The sequence below is a fragment of the Calonectris borealis genome, chromosome 21 (assembly GCF_964195595.1).
Source record: "Calonectris borealis chromosome 21, bCalBor7.hap1.2, whole genome shotgun sequence".
NCBI classification, from domain to species: Eukaryota; Metazoa; Chordata; class Aves; order Procellariiformes; family Procellariidae; genus Calonectris; species Calonectris borealis.
This window is the reverse complement of record NC_134332.1, coordinates 5,934,049-5,954,518: the sequence shown is the minus strand read 5'-3', so window position 1 is coordinate 5,954,518 and position 20,470 is coordinate 5,934,049. Positions and strand designations below refer to the sequence as shown.

Genomic DNA, 20,470 nt, shown 5'->3' with positions numbered 1-20,470 from the left:
GTAACGGCTCAGCCGACGGCAGCTCTCACAGCAGTGGCTGGTACCAGTGTGCGTCGCAGTGCTGAGCCAAGTTCTCCCCGCAGTCCCTTCTCCGTGGGTCAGACAGTCCTGCCAAACGAAGCAAAAGCGTTAGCTTTGAAGGGTAAAGTCTAGACTGTGAATATAAAGCTGCCTCTGGCACTTGCAGTTCCTTTTTCCCCATTCTTCCTCCATCCTCCCACCTCCTGCTCCTTTCTGGCTTCTGAAGCGCTTGTGTGGGTAACGAACGGATGATTAGGTGGGATTTTAGTCAAGAACAGTGGTTAACTAAAGGTTTGCAACAATTAACAGTTAACTGAAGATTTAAAGGACACAGCAAAGTTAAGATTTCAAAATGTCGAGTGAGCGAGCCAGTGGTATACATGAGGGACAAAAGCCTGATCCCACATTTAACCCTATAGGTTAGGGTATTGTGGGAGTCACTCCAGCGTGTGCTCAAAGCGAGGGCTTGCAGAGCTGGGTTCCGAGCTCCATAAATGGTAGATGGGCAGGAACATCTCCAGGGGCATCAGAAACTTCCCCGAGGTGATACAAATCAGTTTGGGGAAAGCCCCAGCGTGGGTGTCTTGGGGGTGGTGGCTGCACTGTTGTCTCAGCACCATTTCAAACTAGGCAGTAGGATGTACTTGGACAAGATTTTGGCAATGATTGGGTGAACCTTGCTTTCTGACTCCCTTCTACAGTCCTGTTCTAATGATTTGATGTCAAGGTACTTGCTTTCCATGTGATTTTAGCAAATAGCAGGATCATTGTTACCCTCAACAATGATTACCCTAACCACTTTCACCTTAACCCCAGAGTACCCACCCTCGCTGGTAGCTCTCGTTTGACTTGTGTTTGTCAAAGTCGGTTTAAGCCCGGGACAACTCAGAGAAAAGCTAACAGGGAAGAGTAGATCTCTTCCAAGACAGAGAAACTGCTCGTGCCTCTGTGACATAGTATTGCGCTTCTAGAGAAAATTCTGCTGTGGGGTGAGTGGTGTGGAGGGATGGAGGACAGTTTTTAGTGCTGGGGATGATAATTTGTATTGCACGGCTGGAGAGGTGTATGTGGTTGTGCATCAGGACCTTGTTGTAATGGATATGGCGTGGCCCCGGGACAAAAGAAGTGTGTGCACGTGGCAGCGTGCAGTCCTATTTCAGGATGAGAGAGGCAGAGAAACAGCTGAGCTACAATCAGAGTAGTATTTCGTTGGACAACAACATGTAGCATGCTGTGGTTTCCACTCACTACTGCTGTCATCGACTTCACAGGCTTCGTGAATACAATCTGAAAGACGAAAGAAGGGCTGCGCATTTCCCCTGACTGCTTGTGACATGGTCTTTCTCATTCTTCTGTCTCCGTAGTGAATTTGCCAAAGAACGAGAGAGGGTAGAAAATCGCCGAGCTTTCCTGAAACTCCGTAGGCAGCAGCAAATTGAACGGGAACTAAATGGATACTTGGAGTGGATCTTCAAAGCAGGTAAGGCGAGACATCTCCTGATCTTGGTTCAGTATGTTTTGTGGCAAGTAGAGTCTGGTGATGACCCAGGACAAGGGCCCCAGAACTAGTCCTCGGTGTTGCTGGCCATTGGGGTAACCCAAGACTAGAGAGGGCCCAGCCAGCGTTTGGTTTTGTTGGGCTTGTTTCTGAGCAGTCACACTAAAGTTATTGCAATAAGATCTCAGTTTGGTTAAGCAAAAATAAAGGAGCTGGGCCAACTTTCTTTATTGCTGAGATCAAAGCAATTGTCTTAATACAGTATAATATAAAAAGTGATACAGTGCCCAAATTCTCCACAGTGGGGAAACTGTTCCCTTATATGAGTCATTTTTATTTTATTTACTTTCCACCACAGCTGTTTTATAAGCCTCTCTTGTTATGATGGTAAAATACACTGGAGTGTCATTTTTATGAGCTACAGAGATCACTTGCATGAAACTCACCCCAGCACATATTAACATTGCTTTATAACCGTTATAACTGAACGTTGCACTTTATCACAAGCCGTGAGCAACATTAACAAGGACCCAAACATACTAATTTAACAAAAACCAGCACGCTTTTCTTTTTCTTTTTATTGGACAGTAAAGATTACCAATAACCTTTCTGCGTTAGAGAGTAGCTGATGTATATATTGGCATAACCACAGTGCAATTAATTCACATAGCATCAAGAAAACTTCTGGGGCTAATTTGCTTCCTGACAAGCTGAAACACCCGAGTAAAGCGAGAATGACTTTGAAAACGATGATGAGAAAAAGAGGCGATGGTTTCTCAAATAGATTTTCAGGTGCCTTTCTGGGCAGGTCAACTTCACCCTTGCCCTTTATAAATGGGGAAACCGAGGGCCATGTTATATAGTGACTCGCCTGACGTCAGCCGATAGACCGGTGGCAGAACCGGCACTTCGTGGTGCTCCTGAACTGTGGGCTGGCACCATACTAAAAGCCATGTCATCCTTCCTTGTTTTGAAATCCGTACTGATGCTAGAGGCCTGATGTGCTAAAGTGTGCTTGTGCAAGCAAGGAATTGTACGGTCACAGCAACTCATGGCAGCATTGCACGCGCAAAAGCTGCGTACAAGCCTCCTGGTGCTATTCTGCGTATAAGTGGCTCTTTGTCTGGATTTACAGCTTCTGTTTTATGTGCACAGCCTGGGTGCCAGTATTTGAAAGAGCAGTTTTCACAGGGCTCCCGCTGCTTTGCTTCTGCTCTCTCCTCTGAAGCGCCCTGCCAGCCTGTGTGCCCAGGGGAGGGGGGCTCTGCCCTGCTGCGGGTCCCGGGGAGCGCTGGGGGGGCGGCTGCGGTACCTCCCCACGGGGCAGTGGTCCGGGCATGAGTTTGGACAACCTGGCCAGAGAGGAAAAGGACCGAAGCATTGAAATGTAAAATAGGAAGAAGTAGCAGCAGTTTATATGGTGGCTTGAACCCGGTATGTCCCATCGCGCTCTACAGAGCGACAACTGAGTGCCAGTCGTGTTGGCTGACTTCTATTCACTGTGACTGTTCAACAGCAACTGTCCTCAGTTAGGTAACGACACTTCATTCTGTGGTTCTGTAGGATTCAAAAAAAGAATCATTCACTTTCCTTTCCATTTATAATTTGTCTTCTCATTTGTTTTCAGCTTTTGTGCTACCTCAAATTCAAATTAATTAATGGTTTATCCAGTGGCTGGAGCAGAGCACACGGTGGCTCTCCCTTGGCTCTAGTGCCATCTTGCTTTTAAGGCTCTCTTGATTTCTCGGTCTCTAAATCCTGGTCTCCCCATCAGTAAAATAAAGATGAGAATTCCTTTGCAGGGATAAGGGTTGCTTCATTTCATTTTGGTGGCTGTTTTGCCAAGAAGAACTATGCGGAGGTCGTTAGCTGAACTTGTCTGAAAGTTGAGGTGGAAAAGTTATAAAACATAGAGCCAATCTCTGCGCCAACTTTGCATCCCTGTGGGAATGGCTGGCTATTCTATTTCTGTGTTGCCAGTGCTGAATAAGTGCCACATATAGAGCGAAACCGCTGTAAAATGCCCATCTTTTTATTTTGTCTAATAACACAAGATCCAGAAGGTTTTCTAGAACAGGAAAGTGTATGCAAAATAGCTGAATCAGAGAATAATAAAAATATTCTGTAAGGCATTGTTGAAAATACAATAGGAATATTAAAAAAGCTTCCTAGTACAGCTGAATAATAACAATAATTAAAATCAACTTAGCAGTGTTAGTAAATCTTTGAATACAAAAGGTAGCGTGAAGCCTAACCAAAACAGAGAATCAAGTGTTTAGAATTGAGGCGCTGAAATTTGGGACTGTGCCGTCGATGGGGATTTCCCATTTCTGTTTTAGAGGCCAGGATTTCAGCTATGAAATTATAATGAATTTCCAAACTAGATAATCAGTCTTCCTTGTCCAGGACTGTGTGTGGGACAATGGCCAAAGCAAAGTGCTTGGGTTGGGGGAGGAAAACAGCCAGGGAGGACGGTCACAGACAGTCCAGCCTCTGCAGAGATCTCTTGCAACAGCCCCAGGCAGTGAGATGTAATAAGCTTGTTTGTGTAAAAGAAAGAGCAAAAGCTCTTGGTATTCTGCTCTAATGTAATTCTGGAGGATTCATGCCAATATCTAATTGTTTTTTAAATCCTTCTAGCATCCTTGACCTCACTGAATCTTGTAGCAAGGAGTTCCACATGTTAACAGCCGGTTTGATTTTAAAAAACCAAACCAGCCCACCAAACAGTATGTCCCGTCCTCGATTTTAAATATGTTGCTCTTCTGCAGTGAGAGGAAGAGCTCAGGAGTGCACTTTGTATTTCTTTTTATTACTTTTCTTTCTCTGATCTCTCTCTACCTTGTTTCATCTTATTTTTTCTGCTCTAAAGCATGCAGAACCAATCTGCTCAATCGCCTCTCTTCCCATGGAAGGCTCTCCAGGCTTCTAATACTTGTAGTGCCCTCCCTGAGCGTTTTGTTTGTTTGTTTTTTCTCATTTATTTTTGATGCAAGGTAGGAAGAGTGGAAAGCTGCGTTCCAGTGATTCATGAAGTGGCATTTTAATACTTAATCTGATTGGTTTTGTTCTGTAATGTTTTACATATTCTGAGTAGTTGCTGGAGCTGGAAAGGTTTTCTTGTTCTCGGTAGTGCTCGAGTTTTTACCTCCAGAGCTGTAACTGGTTTAGGACCAAGGAAAGTATTTGAGTGACTAAAATCACTCCAATCACCGCCCATTTGTCAACAATGATTTTAATTTAACATTGTGCTCATCATTTATTGACCACTCTTGAGTGTCTTTAATGTTTCTCACAGCCTTCTCTATTTGTAATCTGAATGATGTTATATTCTGTACCTATTGCATTAAAAAGGTGGTTCAGATAAAATTTTGGGATTGTTTGCTATCAACCCTTTCTTATACTGAAATTGTAGACTGTTTAGTCCTCCAGAAGAAAAGAATGGGTCTTTGTTTTCTGCCTGTTAAGTGCTGTCTGACTTGAGCGTGTTCCAGACCTGGTCTAATGACTTGTCTTACATTTGTGTTGTAAGAATGAAACTTCTTTCATAGCCTGGCTCTTGAGTAACTGACTTTTATATTTTTCTTTTTTCTGGTGGTACTTTTTTATTTTACCACTGGAAAAAATATGAGTATAAAAAGGAAGAAAATATTAATAAAAAGTGCTTGTGAAGTTTTCAAGGAGGTATCTTGGCTGAAAGATTTTGGTGCCAGCTCACTATTGATAAATCACCAGTTGTAGTTGAAACTGAAGCAAACATAGCTCAGGCTGTTTTAAATGTGGATTGTTTAATATAGTCAGCAGCGTATCTGCTTGAGGGAACTATTCCAAGGTGTTTTCAACAGTGACAACCTTAATGTGCAAATACTTGTGTGAGTTATACTTAATACAGGAAGCCTTAATTGATTGAAGTGCTTAACAAATGCCTTCTTAACAAAGGGTTGGGGAACAAAAGAGAAAATTATAACACAGATAATGTGCTGACGTGCTGAATTTAGGCGTGCATGACTTGAAAGAAAAAAATCAACCCACGGTCTGACCAATTTCCTTAGAGTTTGAATTGATTTTCTTCACTTAAGATTATACAGAGGCCAGGTATGGAGTTTCTAGCTTTACTTATTTCTCAGGTGCATGTTGAAGAATGAATACAAAGAGTAGTCAGGAGGGTTTAAATATTCCCAAATGAGATAACAGATGATTTCATGTAAAATTCCCATATCATGAGGCCAAGACTAAGCAAGGAAAATTGTAACTCAGTAGGGTCTTTTTGAGGATGTCAGGAAGAAATGTCATGCCACCTTAAATGACGTATAAATCTGTAAGTGTCTTCGAATCTGTAAGATTTGCAGTCTTATAAAACTAATGCAAGTTACAGGCCAGAAGCAATGATCAAATCCTATCATTTCTTGCATCTCACAGAATTTAGGCCAAAAATTCCTATGGTAATTGCCATGTCAAGCTCATAAACATTGACTCCCTGTGTCGTTTAGAAGTGAACTGTATGGATCAGTTAGAAACAGACCTGTAATCTTAAATTTAACTTTGAAGAATAAAGTCAATTGTCTGTTCTTTAGTAACTTCTTTAAAGGGACCAACTCTTCCCACCACTAGAAGTCAGCTGATAGAGGTGTAAAAATCAATGCTTCACGCCGTGTTCCTCCCGTAGGCATGAGACAACAGTTCTCTTCCCCAAACGCCTCTTCTTCAGCTCAATCAATATCAAATAAAGTCTTGCTGGTGACGAGAAAACCCTGTCCTGTTCACCCGCTGCCTGCTGGGGCAGGCTGTGCTCTTTGTTTCACGTTTTCGTTGGGCTCTGCGCAAAGGCAGTAGCAAGTCAATTTGAAATTGTGCCTTTCAGAGGAATTAAAAAGTGGTGAAGCCAAGCAATGTAATCCATGCGAATGATTTTGCCACCGCTGCTTTCTCCATTAAACTCCTCAAAACTGTAGCAACTATTAGGCTGTCTTGCTGCATTGCCAACGGAGAGCGGAGAAATAAAAGTTCTCTGCGCAGAGTAAAGCGCTTATAAGCCCACAAATATTCTTTTGAAGATGTTTCTCTTATCTTACAAGGACATGCATCATTTTGAAAACACTTTGCTCAGAGACTGGAAGTCTTTCAGTTCAGAGCTAATCAAGTTGCATGTCTTTTGCATTTTAATTCTTTTCAAGTCCATCTCTTTCACACAGCACTGATTCTGAGTGTTTCTTTTCTCCTGGAGTAAGCGGGCTTTGGGAATGGGTTTAACCTTTCTCTTCCAGCTCACTGTAACTTGAATGCCATTCCTTGACACGACAAAGCTTTATGAACCTCAGATTTCAGCTTTCTGTAGCAGAAGCAGAGCAACAAGCCCCTTGATACAGCTGGGAAAAGACACCTACATCAATGAAAAAGGGCAACAACGTGTGTGAGATGGCAAGGGAGGATAATTGCCGGAAAGACAAATTAGAGTTCCCCGTGAGAGTGGGATAGCTTCTTCTAAGGGATGCGTTTTTATTCACCTTTTCTATTTAACAAGTCCGAAGATTCAGCAGTTAAATTCAGTTGTTCTTCCTTTTTTTCTAACTTCTGTTGCCTGTTTGAACGCGCGTTATTTCCTGTAATCTGCTCTTCTTTTGAGCCCACGATGTCCTATCTCCCCATGCCAAAGAGAAGGAGAAGGGGCACCATGTTTCTCTGCTGCTTTGCCTGTATTGTTCAGCTTGCCAGTTCCTCGGTACAAGGTTTGCCTTTATTTCCAGTCCTGTAACATGCTGTGTGTTGTCAGTACTTAATGACCAGCAATTAATCTTACTGCTGAGACACCTCTCGCTCTGATATCCTAGCAAAGCCCCTGTGCCTTTGTTTGGAGGCTAGAAGTTGCTGATCTGATACTGTCTCTTTGTTGAATATTTCTTCTAATGTAGAGGCACTGTTGTTTGGAGGTTTTTCAGGTGCCCTAATTATCTTCTTCTGTGTTACAGTGATGACTAAAGGCAATGCAACTTCTGATCCTCTGCTTAGGATGCTGTATGGTTAAAAAAAAAAATCCTAGCCATGATGACTAGCCTGCTGAGCTGTCTTTTTAGCAGGCTTTACAAACCACGTGAAGCCCCACTAGGGTAGATGTGGTCCTTTGATTTCTGAGAGGGTACAAGACGGACAGGAGGAACTATCAAGGGAGAGAACTGGGGAGCACTGGTGGAGGAGAGCTGGGCTTGAGGTGAATTGCACAGGTGAAACCTGAGTTTTGTTATTTTAAGGGAACAGTAAAAACTGAGCCCTGGTGAGATATGTCTGTGGATGGAGATATGTTTGGGCACCAACTCAGGGCCCTGAATTTGGGGCAAAGGCTCAGCTGGTTTGCAGAGTTGTCTCAAAAGAACGTGTACTTTGCAGATGACGATATGTTGATATCAAATTGTCACACCTTACAAATTCTAAGGTCTCACTGGCATTTATCATTCCGGTTTCTGAAACCTCAGTATGGCTAAACCTCTCACCAGGCTGACCGTGGGGACACAGGTGATCCTGGAACATCACTACACCATTGCAAATCACGGGGATTACGTATCCATACAGTTCCCAGTTCTCAGAGGTGATCTGGGGACTCGGGATTGTTCCTCCCTTGCTGTCCAAAGGACAGTGGAGAGTCATGACAAATTGTTACAGGAACTCGCGAAACAAGAGGCCCCTCGGAAACGGGGAAAGAAGAATATCTTTTTCCTACTCGGAGATCTTTGAAAGGAACCAGTACAAAGATTTTCCTCCTGCACTTGATACGACTCAAGTGCAGAACTGAGCTTCCAGCTCAGTGAATAGGCTCTTTATTTCCTGGAGTGTTTTAGTTTTTTTTAACAGGACGGGACTGAAACCAACAACCCTCGGAGCATTGACCAGTAAGTGTGTTGGCTCTCGCCGAGATCTTCCTTCTGCAGACACAGTGCTCTTGCATTGCACTCACCTGGTGTAGCCCCTGAAGAACAGCCGCCTGTCTTCTGACCTTTGCTACCTCATTATTTTCGTTGCTCGCCACCTGCGTGGCAGCGTGTCGGCTCCCTGCAGTAGCTTGTATTAGTCCATTTAATTACCAAATGCTGCCTAAAATCAGCTTTTCTTTCTGGCAGTGGCGGAAGAGCTCCTCTGGGATGTGCTCGCTTTCGTGTGCTTGCTCTTTGTCGCAAGACCTAAACGTACTCCCCACTCCAAATGGTTTTGAATTTTCACTGCAATTTGCTAGTACATAGCATAGGGAAAAACCACATCTGCGTTGTGCAGAGGAGCACAAAATGGAGAACCCAAAGGACTGATGACTGAACTAATCCCTGGATCCAAAGGAGTGCAGAAACATCTGCGTGGCACTGTTGACTCTACTGGTACTAGGAGCTAGACTCGTTTTTATGCAGAGTCCTGTGCAGCGATGTGGGTGTATCACCTTTGGATATGACACGAAGCTTTTAAAATCACACTCCATGAGCAATGTAGGCTTTAAAAAAAAAATCTATAGGGAAATGTCCACTGTAATAACATCTCAAGCTCATGCTCCTTCCAGCACAGGTTTGCTTTGCGTTTCACATTTACATGCCTTTTGTCCAGCTGCCTTTGGGAAGAGGACTTGTACATGTTTTAGGGCAGTCATATTCATTATTAATTGCCATTTAACTCCTTCCATATTTTTAACCGCCAAACACCAGTACAGCTTTTCCCTAGCAAGGCTTCGGAAGAACCTTTTGGTTTCTGAGGTGCCAGTTTGAGAGAGAAGTCTCTTGAACTGTCTAAAAAAGCCCATTTCACTTCTCTGACCTATCTTAAGAAGCCTCACAAAACACCTGAATTGTATTGGTTTGTGGGTTTTTGGAAGGATTTCGTGCCTTTTAAAGTGCAGAATTTTAGCTCATCTGACATTTTTAACCCTCTCTCGGCTCTCCTTTCCTCCGTGTCTCTGGTGCGCTAGTTTGCACTTTCTTATTTTGTTCTCTTCTGGAGAACCTCTGGAAGGTTTCCAATCTTCCTCAGTCCTGGATATCATTTTTCGGCCTTCTCAATTTGCTGTTTTATTAATATATCATTCATCTCTCTCCCAGATGATGAATAAAGAGATTATGTAAGGCTTGTGTGGTAGTGCTCATCCCTCTAGTATTCTTCTAGACGACTTTCAGCTACGCATTTTGATGTTTGGCCTGTGGTTTGTCTGTATTTCTTTTTTTCCGTTAGCCTTCCATCTAGGCTGGCTTAAATGGACTTTAAAGCAAAATTTTGTGGAACACAGTGTCAGATGTTTTAGTAAGATCTCAAATTACATCTATGCCAAGCATGTGAAAGCATTTGTCATTTATAAAAATACAAGGAAGTGTACAGTTTACCAGCTGCCAACTCAATATTTTGTTCGCTTTAGCTTGTCCTTTAGAAAATCCTCGCATAATTTTACATCGGCAAGCTAAAATCTGTGGTTCAGACTGTATGAACTGTACGATTTCAAGTATTGGCGCAGTGTGGTGTGTACTGCAAATTGACTTGGGTGATGACATTTGCATTGTGAAACCTCAAGAAATTTGGTTGTCTTTCATGCAGATAAAAATGAGTCAGTTTTGGGAGGTTGTTTTTTTCAGTGTTTTCTGAATTCTTTTACTGTAGGAAAGTGTAAACTTGTATTTTGGAGATGAGTTGCACCGGAATGGAAAACCAATGCTGGTCTTGCACTATTGCACAACCTGCACTGTGCTAGCCAGAGCTCCCCCATGGCAACTTTGCTTTGGACACAGATTTGATGCGATGGCTCTTTGGTGACGTTCTGCCTCCTGTGATGTGGCACAGCTGACATGCAGCAGCCGGCCCCGCTTGTGTCACCCTGTGCCATGAGACAGAGATCCGTTTCCCACGGGCTGCGTCCTGGTCTTATTGAAGGAGACAGAAGAGCAGCAGTGGGTATAGAGCATCCTTCACTTCTCAAACAGTGTCTCCAACATGGCTGGGCATGAGGGACCATCCTCTGGCTTGTGGAGACCTGTGGTGTTTCTTGGGTCTGAAGGAAGGGTCTTGGTCTCCAGAAGTCCCTTGTGGATGATAGCTGGGTAAAGAAACTGGAGTGGGTGGTTGATTGTGAAGAGGCAAATCACGGAGGAAGTGCTACAGTCTTCCAGTGGTTTGTCTGAGGGGCACAGAGTAAGAAACACCGCTCTCTGAGCCATCCCTTCCTCCACAGACTTGGTGTAACTGGGTGATACAATGGGGTAAGGTTGGTGGCAGCTGGGACAGATGCCTGCTGCATGCAGCTCAGCTGGTTTTAGAGCGGGGATGTGATAGATCTGTGGTTGAACCTTGCTGTTTTTCCTTTCACAGAGGAGGTCATGCTGGCAGAGGAAGACAAGAACGCAGAAGAGAAGTCTCCTCTGGACGGTAGGTCGTTTTGCTGTGCAGATTTCCTCCTGTGATACGTGCGAGGTTCACCTGCTGTACACTGACACGGCTTTCTGTTGTAACCAGGAGGGTGTGAGGAACATGCTCTTGCATGCACTTGGCATAAGTTGGGCTAAAGAGTCCCTTTTCCTGTATCGGGTCTTTTTGAGGTTGCAGGTGGATGATGAGCAGTTATGTGACACGCCACTCTGGGATGGGGATCTGCCCTCGGGGTCGGTCGGTCCCTACGCTGCCTGTGGGACCGCAGCGTGACGGGGACACCCGTCAGCCTCTGCCGAGCATGGCCGGCTGTGTCTATGCGCAGGTTGTGGCGGGGGTAGGCTGCAGAGCGGATGCCAGCAGAGAAATGCACTGACCGAGAGAAGGCAGGGCTCTAAACCGAGGTTTCCAAATGGATTTGACAAAGAGACTAAGACCCCTGTTACTTGTAAGCAGTAAGACATAACAGGGTGTGGTGATCCTATCTTCCAACGTGTGACCCTAGCGTTGCAGGATGGCTGGAGGTACCGAGCTTCGGATGCAGGTGCAGCGAGGCTACGGGGACTTCTCTCCCTGTGCCTCCAGACCGATGAGCTCTTAGGATGCGACAGCCAGTCAAAGTTCAGTTAAAGATTCTTCCCTCTCCCTTTTCTGACCATCTTTCGTCCTCCCATGTCTCCTCCTTTCCCCTCCCCTCCCTTTCCCTCCTCTTTTTTTTTCTCCTCCCATTCACTGTCAGGGAGGGCCGCCTCGGAAGGGCCGATTCAACAAGGCACGGCACCGGCAGAGACTAGCAGCGGCAGCAGCTACAACAGTGAGTGGATTGCAAATCACCAGGGGCTTAGGCGGCACAGCGGGGCAGAGCTTCTCCCCCACAGCCCCACGTGCCCAGGTCACCGGTGATGTTTCCCGGGTGGTTTTGTACCTTGCTCCAAACCACGCGGCTCCTTGGGGCATCAGGCGCCCGGCCGCTGGTCCGCCTTGGCCAGCCTGGTGACCTGCGCTCGGGGAGGACTCGGAGCTGGAAGAGCTGGGGCTGCAGAAGGTCAGGGCTGAGGTGTGCTTGGCAACTCTTCGTGCGTGGGTGCGGGTGCGTGGGTGTGCGTGGGGGAAGTTTGTCCGGCACGTGGGTGCAGCCAGGGCTGTTAGTCTCAAGCTGAAATGAGTGTCTGGAAGAGTAGTCTGAAAAGCTGAGGGGTGTAAGCAAACTAGAGGTGGGTTCAGGCCATGGAGTAAGGACCCAGGTATACTAAGGCTCCCTCTTTACCAGTAAGCTAAAGGAGCCCGGCAATGTTCCCAGCCTTGAAGCCAGCTGGTATGGAGCAGCCCACATCTGTGCTGGTAAATTGTTTTAGTCTCCAAAACAGAAGGACATTGCATCCAAGGTGCCTGTAGAGACGGCACAACCTAATTGCTAAACACATGCAGGAGTTTTTGGGGAGAGAAGATAAAGAAGAAGGTGCTCAATTCATGCCAGGGAGTGTTGTAAAACTTTACTCCCAGGGCTGGTTATGTTCCAGTGCTGAGGATGGCCCTGGACGTGCTGGAGTGTACTGGGACAGATGCAGCCTGAAGGACCCAAAAGCTGGTATTGCTGGGATGGAGGATTCAGCCTACTGCTGGGTGGGGAAGAAAAGAGCAAAAGCCGTTATTTGCAAAAAAATTGGATCCAGACCACAGGTTCAGAGCAGCCTCTCCTCTTTGAGCCTCTCTGACCCTGGGTGATGTTCTGGGTGTTTCCTTGAAGTGACAAAAGCACTAACGCTTGCCTTAGCTGCGGAGGAAGAAGCGCATCCGTTTCTCTGTCAAGGCAGGGAAATTTGTGTAGGGCGAGGGGATCCTCTCGTACGAACCTACCCCCAGGGCAGTCGCGGCAGAGTGAGTGGGTTTGCTGTGTGTGCAGTATGTACAGTATACTGAACAGTATGTATCACCACACCGTGGGGTGTCTTACTGCTGATAGCAAATGGTGCTTAGTTACTGTATGTCTTGAAGCTGTTACAAAACTGTATCAACCTATTTTTTTCTGCTAGTTCTCGAGGTTTTGCAGGTAGGTGGTCATGGGACCAGTGTCCACGCTGTTCCTGCGTTACCCCTCGTGCACTGGGTGAACAGTGCAGACCTCTCTGAGCCTTAGGCTGCAGTTCTCTTTCCCTGTCGAGTAAAACGGTGTAGCGATGTTTGCCCTCCCCACAAAAGATGCTGTTGGACAAAGTGTGTTTTCAAAGAGTTATGACATCCCCAGAGGGAAGGAATTGTACAGTGGGTGCTATTAAGAGTATGTTCACTGATTTGTGGTGGTTGCTTTCGACATAGCATTTCTGCTGCTTAAGGCATTGCTCTGTGGTAAACTGTATCCGAGCACCGTAAATGCTAACTTCTTAATGGTGCACACTGTAAAGAGCATTAACGTTTTTAATGGATAGAAGCACTCATCTCATAACCCACTGGGGCTCAGAAAGATTCAGTGACCCTGCCCAGCCTTTCTGCTGGGCTAAAAGGTCCAGAGCTGCAGTGACTCCCCCACCCTCCTGCCTCTGCTGGGGTGAAGTGTAAGCGTGCAGACCTGTGCCTGGCAAGCCTTCGAGATCTAGAAGGTCAAATAAATAAACGACCCCGGCATTGAAGCATGCAGAGGGCCCTGCAAGGTTGTAGGTTGTCTGATTTGCTCCAGCTTACCCTTCTGTGAGAGCTTTAAGCTGGCATTGGGAAGTAAATGCTGGCCCTGGAGAGTGAAGGGAGGGGGAGAGAGAATCCACTCCGAATGCTCACGGGGCATTTTCTCTTTAATTTGCACACAGTGTTGAAAAGAGCTGCAATAAAGAAGAGCAAAAATGACCTGATTCATGCTGAAGAAGGTGAGGACCATTTCACAGACATTTGCTCTGTTGGTGAGTACTGGCTTCGCATTCCCTGAGGTTTAGATCTCCACCTAAACGTGTTCATGTCATGTTTCCTCCGAGCGGCTCCTTTGCTCCAGAAGCTGCGGTTTCAAGAAGGAGAAATTATCACTGCTCCCGCAGCAGCACCCAACTTACCAAAGCAAATGGCTTTGTGGCTTCACCCTCTCCCCCTGCTCAGCTATTGCATGCCGCACCCGTTAAAAGAGCCCTGCTGAAACGCTTGGAGAATCCGTGCTGTGTTGGCCACACCGTGATTCTGCTTGGAACATGCTCATTTATGCTAATGAAGCCCAAACACATCAAATGATACTGCTGAGCCTCGTCTGTGTGGGGAGGAGAGGACATGGACGCCTGGTCACATCTGCCACTAATGCACAGTGTACGGTTTTGCAGCCTTTGCCGTGCGAATGGTTACTGGGAAATGCTGGGCAGTGGCCCTAATTCTCTCGTTCTTGCCTTAGAAGAAGGTCTTAAAGCAATTCTCCACATTTTTAAAGCCAGTTATGGAGCGACACACCTGTGTGCATGCAATTACCCACATACCTCCAATGCAGAGTGCGGCATCCTTCATAGTGTAGCACTGATGGCGTGAATATGGTATCTTCAGCTCTGGAGAATAAGGCACTGTCAGGGCACAGGGGTCCTGCTTGTTCTGCGGTTAGCAGAGAGCTAGTTCCCTCCTGGGACGCTGCCAGGTGGAGAGGCAGGAGGCAGGTCTGGGGTTTGAAGGGCAGGCAGGCTCTGAGCACCCAGCACCCCGTCTGAGGGAAACTCTTTGGACATCAGCAGAAAGACCTTCCAGTCGTGGGCTTTTACTTGCTGTCTGGGGAGACATCTTCCTGACTGCTCTGGAGTTAGCCATTTTGCTTATTCCTGTCCCTGTTGTTTGAGTCTGTATTTTGTTTTGCTGCTGAAGCAGCAGATGTTCTAATTATCTTCCAAAGAAATGTCTTGGCACCCCAGTTACCACAAAGCAGCAAATCCTGGATGCATAAGAGTAGGAGCACAAACAGTACATTTGAGAGTACATGTCCGTATATGCTTGCAAGCATGAGTGCCTCAAATGCTCTTTGGAAATTTGGCATTAACATTTTAAGAGATTACAGCTGCTGCTGTTTTGTTTTTTTTTTTTTCCCCTTTAAATGAAGACCTGGTTGCAGGAAATGAATGTTGCTCAGCATGTTACTGACCCCATCACCCACTGTTGAACTGCCACAATCCCCCAGGCTGAGCAGGCTGCAGGTTTTGTGGCTAAACTGCTGACACTTCTATGAGAGGTTTATTGCTGAAAGAGAGCAAAAATGCAGCAACCGTGTGCATTTTTGTTTTGTTTTATTCTGGGCAGCTCGGATCCCTGCATGGATAACAAGGAATGGTCATTTATGGAACATTTGTTCATGGTTGCAATAATTATGAGATCTTTGCATTCACATCCAAGTCCCTCCAGGCTCTGGGCACCCATGCCACGCAAACAGATCTTTGAATTCAGCATTTCAAGTGGCAACGGATGATGGGGCATCTGGACTCGTGGGTAATCTGATGCAGAGCTGGGAACTGTCTCGGGAGCATATGGCAGGGAAAATAACAGCAGTGCTTTCCACCTTCTGCGAGTGGTTCACCCACTTCGGAAAAGCGTTTTTGATTTTGATTCGTGGAACAAGGCAGAAAAGAAGAAATGGATAAAGCAGATACTTCTGCAGGCTCCTGAAAAGGCTGAAACTCTGCATAATATAAACAATCGGATCATATAGGCAATTATGCACTGAGAAAAGGTTTTTTTGGATGGTTTTCTATAATGTCTTGTTGATGGGAGCATAAGGACTGTGGAAGAACTAACAATATAATTACTGAGTGCAACGTGAAGATGCAGACCAGAGTGATAGAGAATTCGACAGGTCTCTTGCTGGCCGTTGCCTGAATACGTTGCACTTTAATTCAAGCACAAGTACCTCAATGAGCCTTATAATTGCATTATAAAGCTCTATAGTGGTAAACACTTCCCAGTGTGTTCTCTGGAGTTGTTCTTAACGTTTATTCTTTTCTTTCCTCCTAACTCTCAGCCTTTCTTTCTGCCCTAATAAGCGTGCAGCAGTAGATGCTGGCTCCTTCTGGCTTCCCACCCTCCATGCTGTACCAGACACAGGACACTGTCTTGATTGCCAGACAGAGAAGTCTGGAGAAGTGGATGTTTTCTACATTTAGATCAGTTTAAATACTGTTGCTTTTCTTTTCTGGAAGACCAGTAGAGAGGGGATGAAAGGGCAGCAGACTATTCCCATGCAAATCTGAAAGTGTAGACTTGCTTGAATATCTGAGAGGTCTTAACCTGCTAAACAGTGTTATGATACAGTGCAGCCTATATCTTAACCTGTAGTTCATTTTGTTGTCTTAAAGCAATAGATAAGCACTATGATTTTTTTTTTTTTTTTAAACTGCCAAAGGGAGGATTGTCAAACTAACAGAACCAGCACACTGAGCTTTTCCACAAGGAGCTTGTTCAAAGCCTGGCCAGGGCCAGCTCTGCATTTGGCGTGTTGGTGGATGGCCAGAAATGTGAAATGAAGCAGAGCGGTTGCTTTCTCTTGGGGAGACGGCGCAGCACGCTCTTGTGTAGCTGTGAGGCTTGGAGAACCCATTGCTGTCACATCTGGATGCTTCATCCTTTCTGTGGGTGCTGTGTTTGATGTTATTGCAGGCTGAAACAGGGTGAGATTCCCACCCCTTCCAAGCATTGAAATGTAAACGAGCACACTCAAAAATTCGGCTGCCGCAGCCAGAACACTTTGTTCATGTAACTCATCCATCCCCGATGAGAGCCCATGCAAGTCACCTGCTCTCACGGTGCTTGGTCCAAGACAGGACGGTGCGTGTCCTGCTCAGCCCTTCCCGCTGGAAGGCTCCGTCCCGTGATGGGGAAGGGCAATAGCATATTACTGTGCCACAAACCATCTTGAAACAAGGTTCGCTAGCAATTTCTGAGGGGTGCCAGCAGAGCGTGAAACAGGTAGCGGACAGCCTGCGGCAATCACGATTTGCCCTGCTTGCAACAGCGTCTGCGGCGGTTGCAGAGGAACTCCGACGGATGGGTGTGTATGTTACTCACGTGTGCTGATTTCTCCTGCCTCAGCACTGGCCGGAGATTGCCTGTTCATCATTCGTTTGAACAGTGCCTGCTACCGCAGGGGGAGAGCTTACGTTAGAAATAATTTCTTCCGTCAGCTTCCTATTGTTAAAACATTTGACTCTTCCGCAGGGTTCCAGTCTAGAGTCGAAATGTAGCTGATATAGGCAGAATTGATACAAATGAGAAGCTGCGCCCAAAATATGACGCGGGGAGGCAGATTGAGCCCTCTGCGGTAGCAATAAACGAAGTTGGAGAGTAAAATAAGGAGACTTCACTCAAATCAGTAGTAAGGGATAGGCCTTTGCCTGGTCCCTGGAGCAGGAGAAATAGGGACCAGCTCTCCTGTTGCCAGCTACCCAGCTCCAAGAAGATGTGCTCCACACCACGGGCAGAAATACCACTGTGCCTGGTAATTTCTGTCCCTCCAGTCAACTGGGAACCCAAAAGTTATGAGTTAAACTGGGACAATCAAGATTGCTTCAAAGGATTGGAAGCCCAGTTTCTTTAGATGGTAGAGCTGGGCATTCATTCATGAGTTTTAAAATTCCAGCCTTCATTCCTCATGATGTCATTGCAAGCAAGATGCCCTTGCTCAGCCCATAGTCAATGTGCTCAGCTTTCTGCTCAGCCGCGTTTCTGGTGCTTGGGAGAGTGTCTGTGTGCCCAGGAACGTCCTCCGGCCTTTCGCCCGCTGGGATGTGGTGTGGTGACTCTTCTTTCTGTCCCAGGGTCTCCTTTTGCCCGTGCCAGTTTGAAGAGCGGGAAGAACGAGAGCTCATCCTACTTCAGGAGGAAAGAGAAAATGTTCCGGTTCTTCATTCGGCGCATGGTGAAAGCTCAGAGCTTCTACTGGATCGTCCTCTGCGTGGTCGCCCTCAACACGCTCTGCGTCGCGATGGTGCACTACGACCAGCCGGAGAAGCTCACCACTGCGCTGTGTGAGTACTGGGGACTCCACCTTTCCTCTAATGAGGTCTTGATTTTTGATCACTCTGAGCACTGCTGTCACATCCCCATGAGTCTGGTTTTCGGCTTCCTATGCCTCCCTCAGAGGAGGGTCAGAAATGCATTCATGAGTGGTTCTAGTAACTCAAGAGTAGTTGAGTCATACAATTCAGAAAAAATCCACCAGGACACGATACTGGTTTGAGACGGGAATGTTATCCTAAACATTGCCTGAATCTTCAGATTCAACCCTATTTAAATCTTGTAACACGGCAGGAGGATTTGTTCTGTGGCAGGCTTTGTGAAAGGAGGGGGAAAGGCTCCGTACTTGGGTAAAGGCAGGTTTCTCTGTCTAATCCCGTCTGCCCAGAGAACTGCAGAATTCATGCCACTGAAGCGGATCTGCATCCATGGGTGATTTCTGTGGTGGACGTACTTAAAGCTCTGCCAGCTCTGATGTCCCTGGGATAGCAGCACATGTAATGGCCAGTGCTGCCTGGGAGATAAAAATGTCTATCTGTGCTTATAGAATCATATACTAATTCACTACAGCTGTGGCAATTATTGTCGTATTCTTTAAAAGGTTACAGCTTTACAGAAGGTCTTTTTTGATAATTGTGCCTTCCTTACTAATGGCGTGTGATTAGATGGGATAGATGTCGTGATGCCCTTCTGTGAAAACATGTGCAATGGTTTTAGAAATAATACTATACAGAAGATTATACTATATTTGTGCGAAAGCTTTTATTTTAGCTTGGTTCCTGTGGTCACCTATCTGTTTAGGCTTCAGATAGTCTATAATTGCTTTTGAAGTAAGATTTTTTTTTTTTTTTTTTTAAAATTGCATATTGTTTTGTCCTATGATGAATAATAAATGGAGGCAGCTTTCTGCAACGAAAGCCTTTACACATCACAGTGTTACACTTGAGGTTGCAGACTTGCTCATGAAGCCTGTTATAAAAAAATGTGGAAGGTGAGGAACAGAGCTTTCTTGTTTATTTTAATGAAGGTTGTAGGCTATGACTGCTACAGCTGGAAAACTTGTAGAAATTGTTAAGGTAAGAATATGGTGACACTGAAAGTGGGACACTGCAAATTTCTCCTTCTGAAGGGAAGGGATGGAGAGTTTGTTTCTGGAAGACAGAGCGATAGCATTGGCCACTTCTGACTCTGAAACGGCCAGGAACAAATCTTTTGTTCAGCACTTGATATTCAGATGTGGCTAGTTCAGAATTTGTTAAGTAAAACTTCCGAAGCAAGCAAACAGAAGACTAGGAAAAAAACCCATATTATTTCAAACAGTCTAACTTATTAATTTTGGCTTAGATCATTAAAGATATTTATCTACCTAATTTTCTTTGATTTCTATATAAATTAGATACTTAAATATTTCTAGCCCCAGATCCTCAGGTCTTCCCTTATTATAAGGAAGCAAACTTTTAAAGTTTTTTTTTTTAATAGACCTAAAAGGTCAAGGATATTAGCTGCTCTGACTTCAGAAACTCCCTATTAAAGTTTGCTGAAATATTTAATACCACCGGGTAACTGGAGCAGTAATGAGAGATGGATAAGAAGGACAGAAACTTCTTTCAAATCTGGGTTGGTTTGGGTTTTTTTGTTTGTTTTTGTAAGATTTAGACTGAAAAGAGAGACAGACCACGCAGAGAAGTCAGTCTTGCTTATTCATTTCCTAAATTTAACAGAGAAAATAATAAACTAGATGGGCAGAGTAATTAGAAGTTTGAGGCTTAGGATTTCCTCTTGACTTGAGACTAAATGTCTAGAAAAAAGGTACTAGTCCAGGTAGTTTGCGTGGACTAACTGGCTGTTTTGTTACGGCAATCACGGTAGGACTGGACTTGGCCCGTCTCGCCCCTGCATGCACTAAACCCCAGCCAGCCGCATTAACCCCGCAGCAAATGCGTTTGTGAGCGAGGCCGGCCGTGGTTTAGCCCGCGAGGAGTGCTCATTGAAAGCCCTGTTCTGCCCAAGATTTTTGCATAAATCCGTTCGATAAAGGCAGGACAAGATATCACAAAACCAGGGGATTTTAAACAGCTCCTGGAAATACTTGGCAAAATCCTTGAACTGGAAGAGTGACAGAGTTTAAAAATGGCTTTGAAGTTAATCCACGATGAGTGAACTTTGCTACAGAGGAGCAGGACTTGGCTAGTCTGAGGTAGCGCAAGAGAGAAGTAGCCAATTCTAGTTATGTTGTTTCATGGGAGGTGCTTAGGAATGAACCGATGAGGAGTTTTGTGAACTATAGCAGCGGGAGAGGAGAGTGGTAAAGTCTGGGAGGATCCGCCAAACCCTGAAACCCTACCCAGGAACCTCTAATTCATCATACCTGTCCCTCCGGGAAAAAGTTTAATTACATTACAAATTAATTTTACTTAAAGAATGGTTGGTAAAAGCCTATGGGTCCGCATTGATTTATTTTTCCCTTGGTCTTGTCTTTTAACTTTCCTGCTGTTGAATTGTTCTGATTAGCTTTCTCCACTTGATATTCCATATTGCTGCAACCGCTTTGAAAAAGGAACCGTAGGAGCTTTAGAAAAGGGCTTGGGATTTCTTTAGTCTTATTGAAAGAGCTGATGA

At 45.4% G+C, this 20,470-nt stretch overlaps 1 protein-coding gene across 1 annotated transcript in view; it reads left to right on the top strand.

Moving 5' to 3' along the window:
- CACNA1B (calcium voltage-gated channel subunit alpha1 B) overlaps positions 1-20,470 on the top strand; it is a 296,895-nt gene that overhangs the window by 150,514 nt on the left and 125,911 nt on the right. Inside the window, exons 8-12 of the mRNA XM_075170459.1 lie at positions 1,386-1,501; positions 10,841-10,897; positions 11,637-11,711; positions 13,699-13,788; positions 17,653-17,862. Of these exons, the coding sequence (XP_075026560.1) occupies positions 1,386-1,501; positions 10,841-10,897; positions 11,637-11,711; positions 13,699-13,788; positions 17,653-17,862 (548 nt within the window). The remainder of the gene's footprint in view (positions 1-1,385; positions 1,502-10,840; positions 10,898-11,636; positions 11,712-13,698; positions 13,789-17,652; positions 17,863-20,470) is intronic.